The sequence below is a fragment of the Scyliorhinus torazame genome, chromosome 6 (assembly GCF_047496885.1).
Source record: "Scyliorhinus torazame isolate Kashiwa2021f chromosome 6, sScyTor2.1, whole genome shotgun sequence".
NCBI lineage: Eukaryota > Metazoa > Chordata > Chondrichthyes > Carcharhiniformes > Scyliorhinidae > Scyliorhinus > Scyliorhinus torazame.
Window position 1 is genome coordinate 303067557 of NC_092712.1, and position 15393 is coordinate 303082949.

The 15393-nt window shown below is 45.2% G+C and overlaps 1 protein-coding gene across 1 annotated transcript in view; it reads right to left on the reverse strand.

Annotated features, from left to right (window-relative positions):
* Positions 1-518: 518 nt before the first annotated feature.
* The window catches only part of LOC140425543 (regulation of nuclear pre-mRNA domain-containing protein 1A-like), an 89405-nt gene continuing 74530 nt past the window's right edge, over positions 519-15393 (reverse strand). Inside the window, exon 7 of the mRNA XM_072509953.1 lies at positions 519-3002. Coding sequence (XP_072366054.1) covers positions 2853-3002 — 150 coding nt within the window. The 3' untranslated portion in view covers positions 519-2852. The remainder of the gene's footprint in view (positions 3003-15393) is intronic.

Sequence of the window (15393 nt, forward strand, 5' to 3'; positions counted from 1 at the left end):
CATGGCCAGCCCCACCAAACTATTTCACACCAAATGCACAAATAATTGCCACTATATTCACTACTGAGTGCAAATGTTTTCACGTTAAGCCGTTTAATTGTCTTAAATTGAAATTTTCCAAATAAATGTGTTTTCACGGTAGCACAGTGGTTAGCACTGTTGCTTCACAGCGCCAGGGTCCCAGGTTCGATTCCCGGCTTGGGTCACCGTCTGTGCTGAGTCTGCACGTTCTCCCCGTGTCTGCGTGGGTTTCCTCCGGGCGCTCCGGTTTCCTCCCACAAGTCCCGAAAGACGTGCTGTTAGGTGAATTGGACATTCTGAATTCTCCCTCCGTGTACCCGAACAGGCGCCGGAGTGTGGTGACTGGGGGATTTTCACAGTAACTTCATTTGCAGTGTTAATGTAAGCCTACTTGTGACAATAAAGAATATTATCATAAACAGTTGCGTGTATTTCCTTTCAATGTGTGCTCGCTACAAAGGAAGCTATTCCAGAAAATGACTTAGGCCTTTAGGAAGTTTACCTTGTAAGATACTCTTTTATTTTAAAAGTTTATTCATAGAATACTATAAATAAAATCATCTGTAGTTCTACCATTCTATAAATATTATACATTGCAGAACAGTTTGAAATGTATGGAAATGCACCAGTAGAGAAATCTTAATAAAATGTGAGAGACAAAATACTGGAAACATTGAAACCAACCTGCTAGCCCACCCCATCAGTCACATCTACAGGTTTCTCCGCCTTGGGCAGGACAAGACATTTGAACTGTAGCAACCTTGTTTCTGGGAGCTGATCTTTTGTTCGCAAAGAAAAAACATTCTTTTGTCCGTTTTCGTCTCCTTTTCTGCTAGAGATTTCTTCACTCGCACATTTCTTGATTGAAATTTAAACACACACACAGGTTGTTTATGAGTCCATCAGGGCGAGGGTCAGATTACAAAAGTTCGAAGAATTACATTTCACAACAATACCTATTATATTTTGAGAAATGCAAAAGCAGTTCAGCTTACAGAAGGCGAAGGCGCAATTTTTGCAGGACCTGTAACAGATGTTCATAACACAAAGTTGCCGGATTTAGAAAGACTATATTTCCCTATTGTGCATATATATATACAAATATCTTGCAGGTCGATCAGTAATTGCATGGGATAGTTTAGAGGGCAACAAACTACTCTGTGGGGTTACAGTGACCATTATGATGTTTCCTGAATCTCTTCTCACTATTTAAGTGGCACTTTGAGCCATTTGAAAGAGGTGGCTAAATGCCTCCAGAAAATGGCAGAGGGGTTTTGCAAATCTGTTATGCATCCACTTGCTACAGTGCATTTTCTACAGTGTATTTTCAAGGCCCAAGTATGCGTGGGAGATGCTCTCTCAATTTTAAGTATTTGCCTCAGAGAGATGCGTACATCTTTTAGTGCTGAACTATCTTTTTAAAGTTTGAATTTCGGCATCAATATTCATGCTTAGGACTGATTTCACCCTCCACTTGCGCCCCATTTGACAGCAGCCATGTATGCACTCTGAGTAAGTACATTCCAGCTGTGAAACTCAACAAGAGGTTGCGACCTGACCAGTAATACTGAAGCCTTCTCTCGCAGGTGGCAAGATAGGTTTTTGACTAATCTTCCTGGGCCAAGAAATTTACACTGAAAGTCATTTGTATTCCCGCCCAGTGTCATTACCCTTTCAGTAAACAAAACAGAAAAATCGAACTGCTAATACCACGCACATTCATGACAATGCTACTTCAGGATTCATAATATTGCATTTAAACATCACGAGACGTGCTTTTTTAAAAAATACTTTTTTCTCACATGGTAATCACATTTTAAAAAGAAAATGCAAACAAAAGCAACTTTGAAGAATGCAACTTCATTACGTTGTTTTTTCCAACCACCTATTGGAAAGGAGCAAATTAAGGCTTCAAACAATGCCCTGACTTTGCTAGCTGAAACTCATGATGTTCAATAAGCGCCTGTTGTGGTGTCAATGTCCCGCTGTCGAGTAGTGTACGACTATTGCAGCCAGGCCCACCAGTTCCAACTAAATCAGGAAGCAGCATGCAGTGCAGACTTATCTACAATATCAAACATTAAAGGGGGTTCATTACATTGTGTCCACTCCATGGTACATGCCTGTCACAGAGGGCCAAGTTGCTGCTCTGCATTTGATTAGCTCCCATACCAGGCTCAGATCTCAACCAGTGGTATCCAGTTGTAACTTTTTTTTGTACGTCAATTTGTTTTTATATATTTGATGGCGGTGGTCAATGGCTATTAATTGGCTGAATGACATAATGCGAATCAAAATTCACTGATAGAGCTTTACAGATGCTTGGTGTGTCCTCTCGGACAGACTTGGTTGCTGCTTCTATGAAATGAGCTGCTATTGTCAGTGGTGGCTGTTTAAAACAACCAGCAACCTCCTAGCTATAATGCTTTCAAGGTACATACATGCTAACCAGCCTGTCCACTCTAACAACCAGGTCCCACTGATTCAAATTCAACACCAATTTTTCAGATTCATTTTTTGCAAGACACGATTCTCTGGCAGTCACTCACTCATCGAATAAAGTTGGCACAGCGCAAACTGTCTTCAGGCAAATGCCCCATCTTCTCAATGTGCAAACAGTAGATCTCTTTTTAAATACCTTTTATTTTATTCACATCTGCTAGCACCGCAACCCTGCAGACATACAAAAATATCACAACAGCAAAATAAGTTCCTGACCTTCCAAACACAAAGGAAAAAAACAATATGGGTGGCTCTGAAAACTGTGCGCTCCTTCTTCCCTGTCCCTTTCAAATAAAGTCTCTCTGTTTGAAGCAGAAGGATCCAACGGATCAGTCGGTGGAGAAGAGATCCCCTGCCGAGGGCAGCGGGGCCAAGCCGCCTGTCACATTGGGGAGCTGGGAAAGGTCAGGCAGGCTCTGGATGTGGGACTTGAGCTCTTTCCGCACTTGCGTCACCTTGGCCAGTTTGTGTTTGTACTCCTGCAAAACAGAGAAAGGCGCACGTGGTCACTCGGCAGTAATATCTGCATTTCGTTAAAGTCAGGCTACAGTTTCTGATCATGTAAGGAGGTATTAATGAGGGAGGTGGGGGAATGAAAGATTTTCATAGTTAGTGCCTGTGCATCATCAAAACATCCCACCCCCCGTTGCCGGGGGGGCACATTTTCAGAATAAAGGGCGAGATGTTTAGGACTGAGGTAACGATGAATCTCACCATCATCATTCGGTGAGTGGAATCTCTGGAATTCTTTTTCCCAGAGGGCTAGGGAAGTTCAGGTCGTTGGGTGTGGTCAGGGTAGAGATGGATAGATTTCTACATATTAAAAAACATCAAGGATACGGGAACAATGCAGGAAAATGGTGTTGGGGTGCAAGACTGGCAATGATCTTATTGGATGGTAGAATGGGCTGGAAGGGCTGATTGGTCGACTCCTGCTCCTATTTCTCATGTTGTTGTTAGTGCAACACTCTCACTAGCTTCATTAGGTATGCACAGTAAGAAGTCTTACAACACCAGGTTAAAGTCCAACAGGTTTGTTTCCAACACTAGCTTTCGGAGCACTGCTCCTTCCTCAGGTGAGCACTGCTCCTTCCCCAGGTGAGCACTGTTCCTTCCTTCATTAGGTATCGCTGAGGTACCTCTGCACAAGAATGGCAATTCAGTGCCACTAGCATTGGTTCCCAGGCAATGTCTAGGGTGCCGGATTCTGCCCCAGTTCATTTGACTTCGGAAAGAACCCACATGTATACAGAGCCGCTTACATTGTCAGGACATCCTAAGGTGTTTCCCAGCTGATGATTACTTATGAATTCCAGTCACGGAGCAGCTAATCTGAGCACAACAAGGTCCCTCAAGCAACAATGAGAGGCACGGTCAGTTAATCTGTTGTGGTGATCTTTGTTACGTGATGAATGCTAGTTCGGACACTGAACTGAAGAACTTCCTGGTCTTCCCCCAAACAGTGTCATGGCATCTTTTCTGTTTGTCTGAACTGACAGACAATATATTCGATTAACACATAATGAAAGAGGACACCTTCGACAATACAGCACTCCTTCAGTACAGCACTAAAGTGTTGCTTTACGTTATGAACTCAAATTCTGCAGTGGGTGTTAAACACAGAGCATTCTAACTCATCAATAAGGGTCATACCATTGGGTAAAGCTGACATTTGAGCCTACTGGCAATGAGAAGTCCAGTCCCACTCCAACAATCCAGGCTGAGACTCCAGTGCAGTACTGAGGGAGCTCTGCACTGTCAAAGGTGTCATCTTCCCAATGAGATCTTAAACTGAGACCCCGGATGTACACTCTGGTGAATGTAAAATATCCTATGGCACTATTTAGAAGAAAAGTGGGGTGGGGTGGTACCCCTGGGCAATCTTTATCCCTCAATCAACATCACAAAATCAGATCTTCTGCTCATTATTGCATTGCTGTTTGTGGGAGCTGGCTGTGCGGAAATTGGCTGCCACGTTTCCCATGTTACAACAGTGAATACGCTTCAAAAAGTGCTCCATTGGCTGCAAAGTACTTTGGGATGTTCGATGGTCTCGAAAGGCTTTTGTTAGGATACCGTACAATTTTTCAATCTGTAAAACTGAGGAAAGGATACTTTACCACAGGAGTGGTGACTCTGACCAATAGGTATCTTTTATAGGTATCTCTACCAATAGGTATCTTTTATGTTAAAACAAACTTCTTTTAAACACACAATTAACCACATTAACATCAAATAAATAGCTTTACAATTATCAATTTAACAGTTATTAAATAAAAAGAAAAATGTTTACTTACTATCTACACCTGCTACTAATTCCAATGAAGCAACCCAACACAGTTCAAATGCCACTTATAAATAAAGTTAACACAACAGGTTTGCTTGCAGTCTTCTATGTGGATACATTTAGAGAGAGAATCTCTCAAGAGCAGATCCAGTACACTTCTGACTTGTCAGACTCAAATCCTATGGCTAACTGCTCCACCTAACAACATTTGGAAAATCTGCTGTTAAACGTAAAATCCTATACCAGACTGCAAAACAACAGACATACCTGGCTCCTCCCATTAATTACATCATTTGTATCCAACTGAGTTCCATGACTTGCTGATCTAGGGTTAAACGCCACTCCCTTATAAATCATCTACACTGCTGGGAATCTCCAGCAATCAAAACAAGATTCCATTAGCCCTTTATCCGTAACCAAGTAAGTGGTTGGAATCAATCATTTCCTCACCTTTTATGATTCTTTGATTACAGCTTTAGCAGACATACTGCCTGTATGTATATTAAACCAGGGTTTTTAATAACATTACATCCACAAATATGAAATATAATATATAACAATTTCTACATTCATCACATCTCAAAGCACTTCACAGCCACTCAATGTCTTTTGAGGTATTGCGGTAAATTTTAAGATAGAAATTGTTGTATGTGGCATTATCATACAAATGATCAGATTTGCTTTTCGACAAGAATACTAATAAAAAATGTACTTGTATTGAATAAAGGAAGAAATATCTTCTGTGCATGTTATCACCGTACTGAAACAACATACTCTTCACCATTTCCAAACAAAACATTAGGCTTTCATTTTCACAGCAACTCATTAAAGGAATTAATGAGAATGACAACAGCACCAATCAGAATAATGAGGTTTGTGAAACACAAGTTTCAATCAAGACTGTTAACTGTTTGGACTTTGTTCCAACTCCATTAGAAGACTCCAGTGAATAAAACCTTGTGCCTGCCTATATATTTTACTATAGTACAAATTAAAAGTGGTGTCCATTACATTCTAATCTGAGGTGTCACACTTTCAGATCAGTGCATTCAGGCCAAAGCTTGCAGTCCGTTTTATTTGCACATAAAATGGGCAACACGGTAGCACAGTGGTTAGCATTGTGGCTTCACAGTGCCAGGGTCCCAGGTTCGATTCCCCGCTGGGTCACTGTCTGTGCGGATTCTGCATGTTCTCCCCGTGTCTGTGTGGGTTTCCTCCGGGTGCTCCGGTTTCCTCCCACAGCCAAAGATGTGCAGGTTAGGTGGATTGGCCTTGATAAATTGCCCTTAGTGTCCAAAAAATATAGGACGGGTTATTGGGATAGGGTGAAAGTGAGGGCTTAAGTGGATTGCTGCAGACTCGATGGGCTGAATGGCCTCCTTCTGCACTGTATGTTCTAAAAAAGATATATATATAAGATGCATGAAACTAAAGTGGAATCTTAACTTCTTCTGTCCAGTGGAAACTAAGCCGATTAGGTGGTTCAAATGCAAGCAGCATGGTCATTTTAACTCCGCAGTTTTCTTTAATGGTTAAGCGACTCTCCCGAAGGTTAAGGTTACATATATAGTTTAGGACTCAAAGCTTTTTTAATAGTTTTCTGGATGGACCACAGACACTCCGCTCAGTAATGTCTGGCAGGCGAGTGGAGGCTTTATTTTTTAAGTATAAAAAATATTTACCTGGGGCTTTGAGAAGCAGGACTGCTTCTCAGCTCCCCCCCCCCCCCAAGGATATGTTGGGTCTCTTCAGCCCTTCTGCATTCATAAAACCCTCCGGAAATGTCCCCCTCGCCATCACCTCATGACGGTTTAACTAAGTGGCAACTGGATAACCTCTGGACTGCCTGATACTTACCAGCTGAAACCCGGTGATCTGCCTCTGAACGCCCATTTCCCAAAGCCCAGCTGTTAAAATGGACTTAGCCTTTCACAGGCTCACCTGGGCAGCCAGACCAACCACCTGAGAGTTCAAACTCCCCCTTAAAAGTGCAGAAAAGATTTTGGATAGATTTTATATGTGGGCAGTTAAAATATGCTCATTAAAGTGTTTTTCCTGCGCTGTTCAACAATTTGAAAGATTTTTTGAATGAAACATGTGTTTCACAGATCTGTTGATGTATTCGAGTGACACAATTCATATTTCAACCAAGAAGAGTCCCGACGATTCAGTACCGAGCAATACTGAAAATACTGAGAGAAGCATTCAGTGTTTAATTCAGGCCAAAGAGCTCTCAATAAAGCAGCAGATGTCTCATGCTGTTCTCACCTAATCAAGACGTTACATATTGGTTAGGGCTGTAACCATGCATTATTTTTGATTGGCACCTAAAGGAAAGGTTCAGTACCTCAACAAATTAACTGACTGCTGGATCTGTCTAAATGCCTTGCAGACACCTGGGGCGCGATTCTCCACTCCCACGCCGGTTGGGAGAATCGCCTGAGCCGCCAAAATTTCCGGGGACGCCGGTCCGACGCCCTCCCGCGATTCTCCCAAGCGGCGGGAACGGCCCGGTCGAGTTTCGCGGGCCGCAGGCCGGAGAATCGCCGGAGACACCGAAAATGGCGATTCTCCGGCACCCCCGCTATTCTGAGGCCCGGATGGGCAGAGCGGCCAGGCCAAAACAGCGGGTTCCCCCCGGCGCCGTCCACACCTGGTCGCTGCAGTCGTGGGCGGTGCGTGAACGCTGGGGGGGCGGCCTGTGGGGGGGAGAGGGGGGATCCTGCACCGGGCTTCACCTGTAATGTGGGGTGGCCCGTGATCGGTGCCCACCGATCGTCGGGCCATCCTCTCTGAAGGAGGACCTCCTTCCTTCTGCGGCCCCGCAAGAGCACCCTACTTAAGCCCACACCTCCACCCCATCCCCATAACCCAACCTAACTTAAGGGCAATTCAGCATGGTCAATCCACCTAACCTGCACATCTTTAGACTGTGGGAGGAAACCGGAGCACCCGGAGGAAACCCACACAGACACGGGGAGAACGTGCAGACTCCGCACAGACAGTGACCAAAGCCAGGAATCGAACCTGGGACCCTGGAGCTGTGAAGCAACTGTGCTAACCACTATACTATCGTGCGGCCCAATCTTACATTCTGATTTTAAAAAGAGCTCCAATTTTGGAAACCGTGACCGTAAGATATGGAAGTTGATACATCAAACTTACAAGATAATGAATGGCTTAGATAGGGTGGATGTAGGGAAGTTGTTTCCATTAGCAGGGGAGACTAGGACCCGGGGGCACAGCCTTAGAATAAAAGGGAGTCACTTTAGAACAGAGATGAGGAGAAATTTCTTCAGCCAGAGAGTGGTGGGTCTGTGGAATTCATTGCCACAGAGGGCAGTGGAGGCCGGGACGTTGAGTGTCTTTAAGACAGAAGTTGATAAATTCTTGATTTCTCGAGGAATTAAGGGCTATGGAGAGAGAGCGGGTAAATGGAGTTGAAATCAGCCATGATTGAATGGTGGAGTGGACTCAATGGGCCGAATGGCCTTACTTCCGCTCCTATGTCTTATGGTCTTATAGAACCCCAGTATGGTCACCAGATAGTGCAAGGATGTAATGGGACCAATTAAGAGGCTAAAAACAGGAGAAAGGACTTTTGTTTTTCTATGCCACTAACTATTAACCCAAAGTAGATTAAGTATCTCACCATCTCAACTGGCACGTTAATTCTGGCTCCTTATACTGTTAGATTTATCAATTCTCCCAGCCAGTTTATTAAAGCAATTAAAATTTGTTGCTATGCACTCTCAAAAATCAGAGAAACAGAATCTTGGTCTGAAATATATAAATTTTAAATGGGGTATTAAGGATAAGATTCACTCTTTAATATTATTCCACAGTGCTGTCATGCCAATAGTTAATCCTAGCCATTACACTGTATGAGTAAACCAAAAAGTTAGCATTAAAATTAAAAGTTTAATGTTCAACCATGCATGCAGAAATGGCAGATCAAAGAAATGGGGGCAGAGGTGACATTGGACCTCGTTGCCTTCATTTTCTGACGAAGAACTGAGGCACCAAAGTCCAAGTTTAAAAATGACACCCTGCAAACTGCATTGAAAATGCATCCAATGCTGGTTGATTCAGGAGTGGTAGGGCCTGTAATCAGCCTATATTAGATACTTGCATATTCAAGGACCCTAATAATATGTCAAATTTAGGTTTCTTTTCCCAACTTGGTCAACGTGACGTAGAGCTTGCCCCACACAAGCTCTAACTGATTCTCAGAGTCCAACAGCGGGCGCTCCTTAAAAGGGACCAACGGAAGCCTTTGAAGAACAGGTACATTCCATGCATACCTTAACGTCCAGCTAGGGGGAGCTGGAGTGCTCCTCCTGTCTCTGCAGCAGTGCTGTGGAACTCTAGCTGCTACCCCCTACTTACAATCCTCCTGGGACGTCTCCTCCTTCGGGACCTACTCAACAGCCATTGACAGGCCCACAGAAATCTTCCAAGGAAACATACGTTTTCCCGCCCAGCACGTAGCAGTCTGGCCTTTTGTTGCCTGGGACAACTGGGCCAAGCATGGAGTTCCCGACTCTGGCTGGAGGTATTCCTGGAGGGTTGACCATGTGATGTTTGATCATGTGACATCTGAATAGGCTGCTGCATTTACTAAATGAAGTTTGGGAGTGACTGCAGTTGAGTACATAGTTGGCTGTAGCACATTTACAACAATCTAAGGTCCTATCTGCTTCAAGAAGACCATCATCCCTGTACCAAAAAAGTCAAGCAGCGTGCCTTAATGACTATCGTCCAGTGGCTCTGACATCCATCATCGTGAAGTGCTTCGAAAGGTTAGTCATGGCACGAATCAACTCCAGCCTCCCGGATTGCCTTGATCCACTACAGTTCGCCTACCGTTGCAACAGGCCCACAGCAGACGCCATCTCCATGGCACTGCACTCCACCCTGGAACACCTAGATAACAAAGACACCTATGTCAGACTCCTATTTATCGACTACAGCTCAGCCTTCAACTCCATCATTCCTACGAAATTCATCACCAATCTCCGTGGCCTTGGCCTCGGCTCCTCCCTCTGAGATTCGATCCTGCACTTTCTAACCCACAGGCCACAATCAGTAAAGATAGACAACAACACCTCCTCCACGATCATCCTCAACACCGGTGCCCCACAAGGCTGTGTCCTCAGCCCCATACTATACTCCTTATACACCTACGACTATGGGCAAATTCCCCTCCAACTCGATTTTCAAATTTGCTGATGACACCACCGAAGTGGGTCGAATTCCAAATAATGACGAGACAGAGTGCAGGAATGAGATAGAGAACCTGGTGAACTGGTGCAACGACAATAATCTCTCCCTCAATGTCATAAAACGAAGAAGATTGTCATCGACTACATCAATGGGAACGAAGTAGAAAAGGTCGAGAGCTTCAAGTTTTTGGGTGTACAGATCACCAACAGCTGTCCTGGTCCCCCCATGCAAACACTATAGTTAAGAAAGGCCACCATCGACGCTACTTTCTCAGAAGACTGAGGAAATTTGGCATGTCAGCTACGACCCTCACCAACTTCTACAGATGCACCATGGAAAGCATTCTTTCTGGTTGTATCACAGCTTGGTATGGAGACTGCTCTGCCCAAGACCGCAGGAAACTACAAAAGGTCGTGAATGTAGCCCAGTCCATCACGCAAACCAGCCTCCTATCCATTGACTCTATCTATAATTCCCGCTGCCTCGGAAAGGCAACCAGCATAATTAAGGACCCCACCCACCCCGGACATACTCTCTTCCACCTTCTTCCATCAGGAAAAAGATACCAAAGTTTGAGGTCATGTACCAACCGACCCAAGAACAGCTTCTTCCCTACTGCCTTCAGACTTTTGAATGGACCTACCTCGTATTAAGTTGATCTTTTCTCTACACCTTGCTATAACTGTAACATTATATTCTGCAGTCTCTCCTTCCTTCCCTATGTACGGTATGCATTGTTTGTACAGCATGCAGGAAACAATACTTTTTGCTGTATACTAATACACGTGACAATAATAAATCAAATCCCAGTAGCTGTTGTGTGAGAAGTTTCAACAGGGAGCAGCTAAAGATAAATCAAGGATGGGCCAGAGGGCAACCAATGTCAGGGGAGGAGAAGAATTTGCATGTGGGATAGCAACGCTGGTAAAACGCAGAGATTTCCCTCATAACCAACTGTTATACAATAACTCACGGTTAGTCTATGTGTATCTGCTTAGCCCTCAATATCCTAACCATAGCAAGTAGTCATCATATAACCCACTGATATTTGTTCTGAAACTACTTCCAGAATTCCACTGTGAAATCAGGCTCCCCTGATGCCACTTTTACTGGACCTCATCACTCTCCCTGCCTGAGAGCCACGGTCAGAGCTTATTGCCCTTGGATGTCACACGTGAAAAACCGATTGGCACAACCAACCTGAACCGAACTGGGAAGTCATAAAAAGGGAAAGAGCCTCGGTGTTTGAGGCACTTCTCACAGAACACATCCTGCTAAACTCAGTACCAACAAAGAACAAAGAAAAGTACAGCACAGGAACAGGCTCTTCGGCCCTCCAAGCCTGCGCCGTCCATGCTGCCGGGTCCGTATCCCTCTATTCCCATCCAATTCATGTATTTGTCAAAGATGCCCCTTAAACGTCACTATCGTCCCTGCTTCCACCACCTCCTCCGGCAGCGAGTTCCAGGCACCCACTACCCTCTGTGTAAAAAACCTCACTCGCACATCACCTCTAAACTTTGCCCCTCACACCTTAAATTTATGTCCCCTAGTAATTTGACTTTTCTACCCTGGGAAAAAGCTTCTGACTATCCACTCTGTCTATGCCCCTCATAATTTTGTTGACTCCTATCAGGTCGTCTACTTCAACCTCTGTCATTCCAGTGAGAACAAACCAAGTTTATCCAACCTCTCCTCATAGCTAATGTCCTCCATACAAGTAAACATGCTGGTAAACCTCTTCTGTACCCTCTCCAAAGCCTCCACATCCTTCTGGTAGTGTGGAGACCAGAATTGAAGACTATATTCCAAGTGTGGCCTAACTAAGGTTCTATACAGCTGCAACATGACTTGCCAATTCTTATACTCAATGCCCCGGCCAATGAAGACAAGCCTTCTTGACTACCTTCTCCACCTGTGTTGCCACTTTCAGTGACCTGTGGACCTGTACACAAAGATCCCTCTGTCTGTCAATATTCTTAAAGGTTCTGCCATTTACTGTGTATTTCCCACCTGTATTGGACTTTCCAAAATGCATTACCTCACATTTGTCCGGATTAAACTCCATCTGCCATCTCTCCACCCAAGTCTCCAACCAATCTAAATCCTGCTGTATCCTCTGACAGTCCTCATCGCCATCTGCAATTCCATCAATCTTTGTGTCATCCGCAAACTTACTAATTAGACCAGTTATATTTTCCTCCAAAACATTTATATATACTGCAACAGAAAGGTCCCAGCACTGATCTCTGAGGAACACCACTAGTCACAACCCTCAAATCATAAAAGCACCCTTCCACAGCTACCCTCTGTCTTTTATGACTGAACCAGTTCTATATCCATCTTGCCAGCTCACCTCTGATGCCGTGTGCCTTCACCTTCCGTCCCGGATGCCATGAGGAACTTGCCAAATGCCTTACTGAAAACCATGTAGACACCATCCACTGCCCTACCTTCATCAATCATCTTTGTCACTTCCTCGAAAAACCTGTCAAGTTAATGAGACACAAACTCCCCTTCACAAAACCATGTTGCCTTTCGCTAATACATCCACTTGCTTCCAAATGGGAGTAAATCCTGTCGAGAAGAATCCTCTCTAATAATTTCCCTACAGCTGTCGTCAGGCTCACTGGCATGTAATTTCCTGGATTATCCTTGCTACCCTTCTTAATCAAAGGAACAATATTGGCTATTCTCCTGCCCTCTGGGGCCTCACCTGTAGCCAGTGAGGATACAAAGATTTCTGTCAAGGCCCCAGCAATTTCCTCCCTCAATATTCTGGGGTACATCCCATCAGGACTTTATGTTTTTCAAGGCACCCAGCACCTCATCCTTTTTGATCACAATGTGACCCAGACTATCTACACACGCATTTCTAAAGTATTTGCTGGGCTCAGACTCAATATGTAAAAGAGTTTTCACAGATTACAGTGCAGGAGGAGGCCGGTGGCCGAGCGCTTTCTCCTGTTGGCCAATTATCTCCAAATCCTTTTCATTTTTCCTCTTTTCCAACACATATCCCATTCGCTTTTAAATGATGTTACAGTCTCCACCTCAATAGCTGCTTAGGGTGTTGGCCTTCTTGCTTTAACAGTCATCAGTGCAAAAACATTTCTTCGCCCTTTCTCCTTCTAGTTAGAATTACTGTTCTGAGCCCTCTTCTTCCCCATTTATCCACCATTGGAAAGAAAACTACACTAAGAGCCCCTGGTTTCACTCACTCCTTTAGTGACTACTCCTCTCCCAGTGACACACCACTCACCGCGCTTCTGTCGATGTTCCTGGCTCTATTGGAAAGGCTGCCATACACAATGCACACCGTTTCATTGTATTCCTCACTCTTCCCTGATTTCCTTTTGACTTCCATTGTCCAGTCTGTCTCTCAACCCAAGATCCCATATCCCCACCCTCAGATTTCCTCTCTCCTCACCTGAGCCCCAACCTCCTGATGCACAGACCATTCCCTTGCTCTCCCATATCTGAGCCTAATCTCCTAAATCCCTATTCCCTAATTTCCAATGCCCCTACCTCCCACACGCCCCATCCATGATTCCATTGCAGGCTCTCCAAGCTTCTATCCCTAGGCCTCCATTTCCGGTATTCCTCTCTTTCCAAGCCCTAATTCCCAGTACTTGTCTCCCATCTGATGACCCCCATTTCCCTCTCCTCAAATACCCATTCTTACTCTGCCAAAGCCCTTATCCCACTCTCTCTCTCTTCCTTGAGATCCCCACGTCCAAGTCTGCCTCCTCAACCCTCAGTCTTCCTCTGCTCCTTGTCTTCAGAGGTGAGCCTCCTTCTTCAGTTTCCATCAGAGTCCTCATCCCACTCCCATTCTGTTTCTCTTTTGAATCCTCCCAAAGTCTTAATCTTCCTAAAATTATCAACTCGAACCACATTCCCAGTCTCCCTCCTCCCCAAGCCTTCATCCCAATCCTCATTTCCATTTCCCCATCTCCCCTGAGCACCATTTGTCTTCCTCTTCGCCGAGGCTCCAGTCCCTCAAACTGCCACTGAGCCCATTCCCAGTTTCGTGTTCTCCGCCAGCTTCCATGACTAAGTCTCCTCTTTCCTCCAATGCCCCATCTGCTGGCTCCAGTGGTGTCTCCATTTAATTATGACCCCAGTCTGCTGTCACCCTTTCCTCCTGCCCTGTGCTGCAGTCCCCTGTGTCTCCAGACTCTGTTCAGCCAGTCTTGCACTTTTCTCTCTCTTTCTTTCCCCTCCCCCAAGCTCCCGGTTGTTTTTCCAGCAGCTAGTCCAGTTTATGATCAGCGCTAAGATCGAGCAGGTCTCTGTGCTGACATGGTGGCGAAGGCGCGGAGGTTTCTCTGCAGCAGAGGCCCGTGATGTCATTGAGCAGGGACCACTGCTGCTTTGGGAAATCTAAGGACTGAAGTCCTCCCTGGGTGTTAGCTTCAGCGACCAGTAAATCTGTCCCATTTCAGCAGAGCCTTGGAGGCAAACCCGGCCTAGCCTGCATAATATACGGCATGCCTATTAGTGTGTGAAAATGGGAAATGAGGTCTCAAAATGAGCAACTAACCCAATTTACATATTGAAATCTCCTCCAGCCTGTTTTAGGTGGGGGGAGCTAAATTGAACAGTTGCTGTAATGGGACACAGGAAAATGCGATAAACCCGTATTTATTCAGTTTGCATACTTTGTGCTACCTGCTAAGTATAATGATTATGATGTGCAGCCCAGTGCTGGACACGCTTTTCAGTGGCTGCTCACCCCAACAAGGTGGCCCCAAGTGCGAGCAAGACCAGAAACACTCAAAGCTAGCCTGCAGTACTTAAAGCCGGACTGCGCCCTCGTAAAAGTCAGATGCTGTTCAGCTGCAGCTTGGGCTGGAACTGCTGACCGAAGAGTTGAATCAACAAGAACATATAGAAATGGTATAGAGCGGGTACAAAGATTCAGAGATGGCTGGATGCCTTGATGTCGGAGATGCACAGGAGGAAAGAAGATGCAACAAGGGCAGCACACTGGCACAGTGGTAACGTGGCACAGTGGTTAGCACTGCAGCCTCACAACGCCAGGGACCTGGGTTCAATTCCAACCTCGGGTGACTGTCTGTGTGGAGTTTGCACATTCTCCCCGTGTCTGCATCCGGTTTCCTTCCAAAAGTCCAAAGACGTGCAGGTTAGGTGGGTTGGCCACGCTAATTTGCCCCTTAGTGACCAACGGTTAGGTGGGATTACAGGGTTATGGGGATAGGATGGGGGAGTGGGCCTAGGTTGGGTGCTCTTTCAGAGCGTAGGTGCAGACTCAATGGCCCACATGGCTTATTTCTGCACTGCAGGGATTGCATGAATTGGAGCCCCTCCAAACAAGTGCTAGGAAGGTAGCG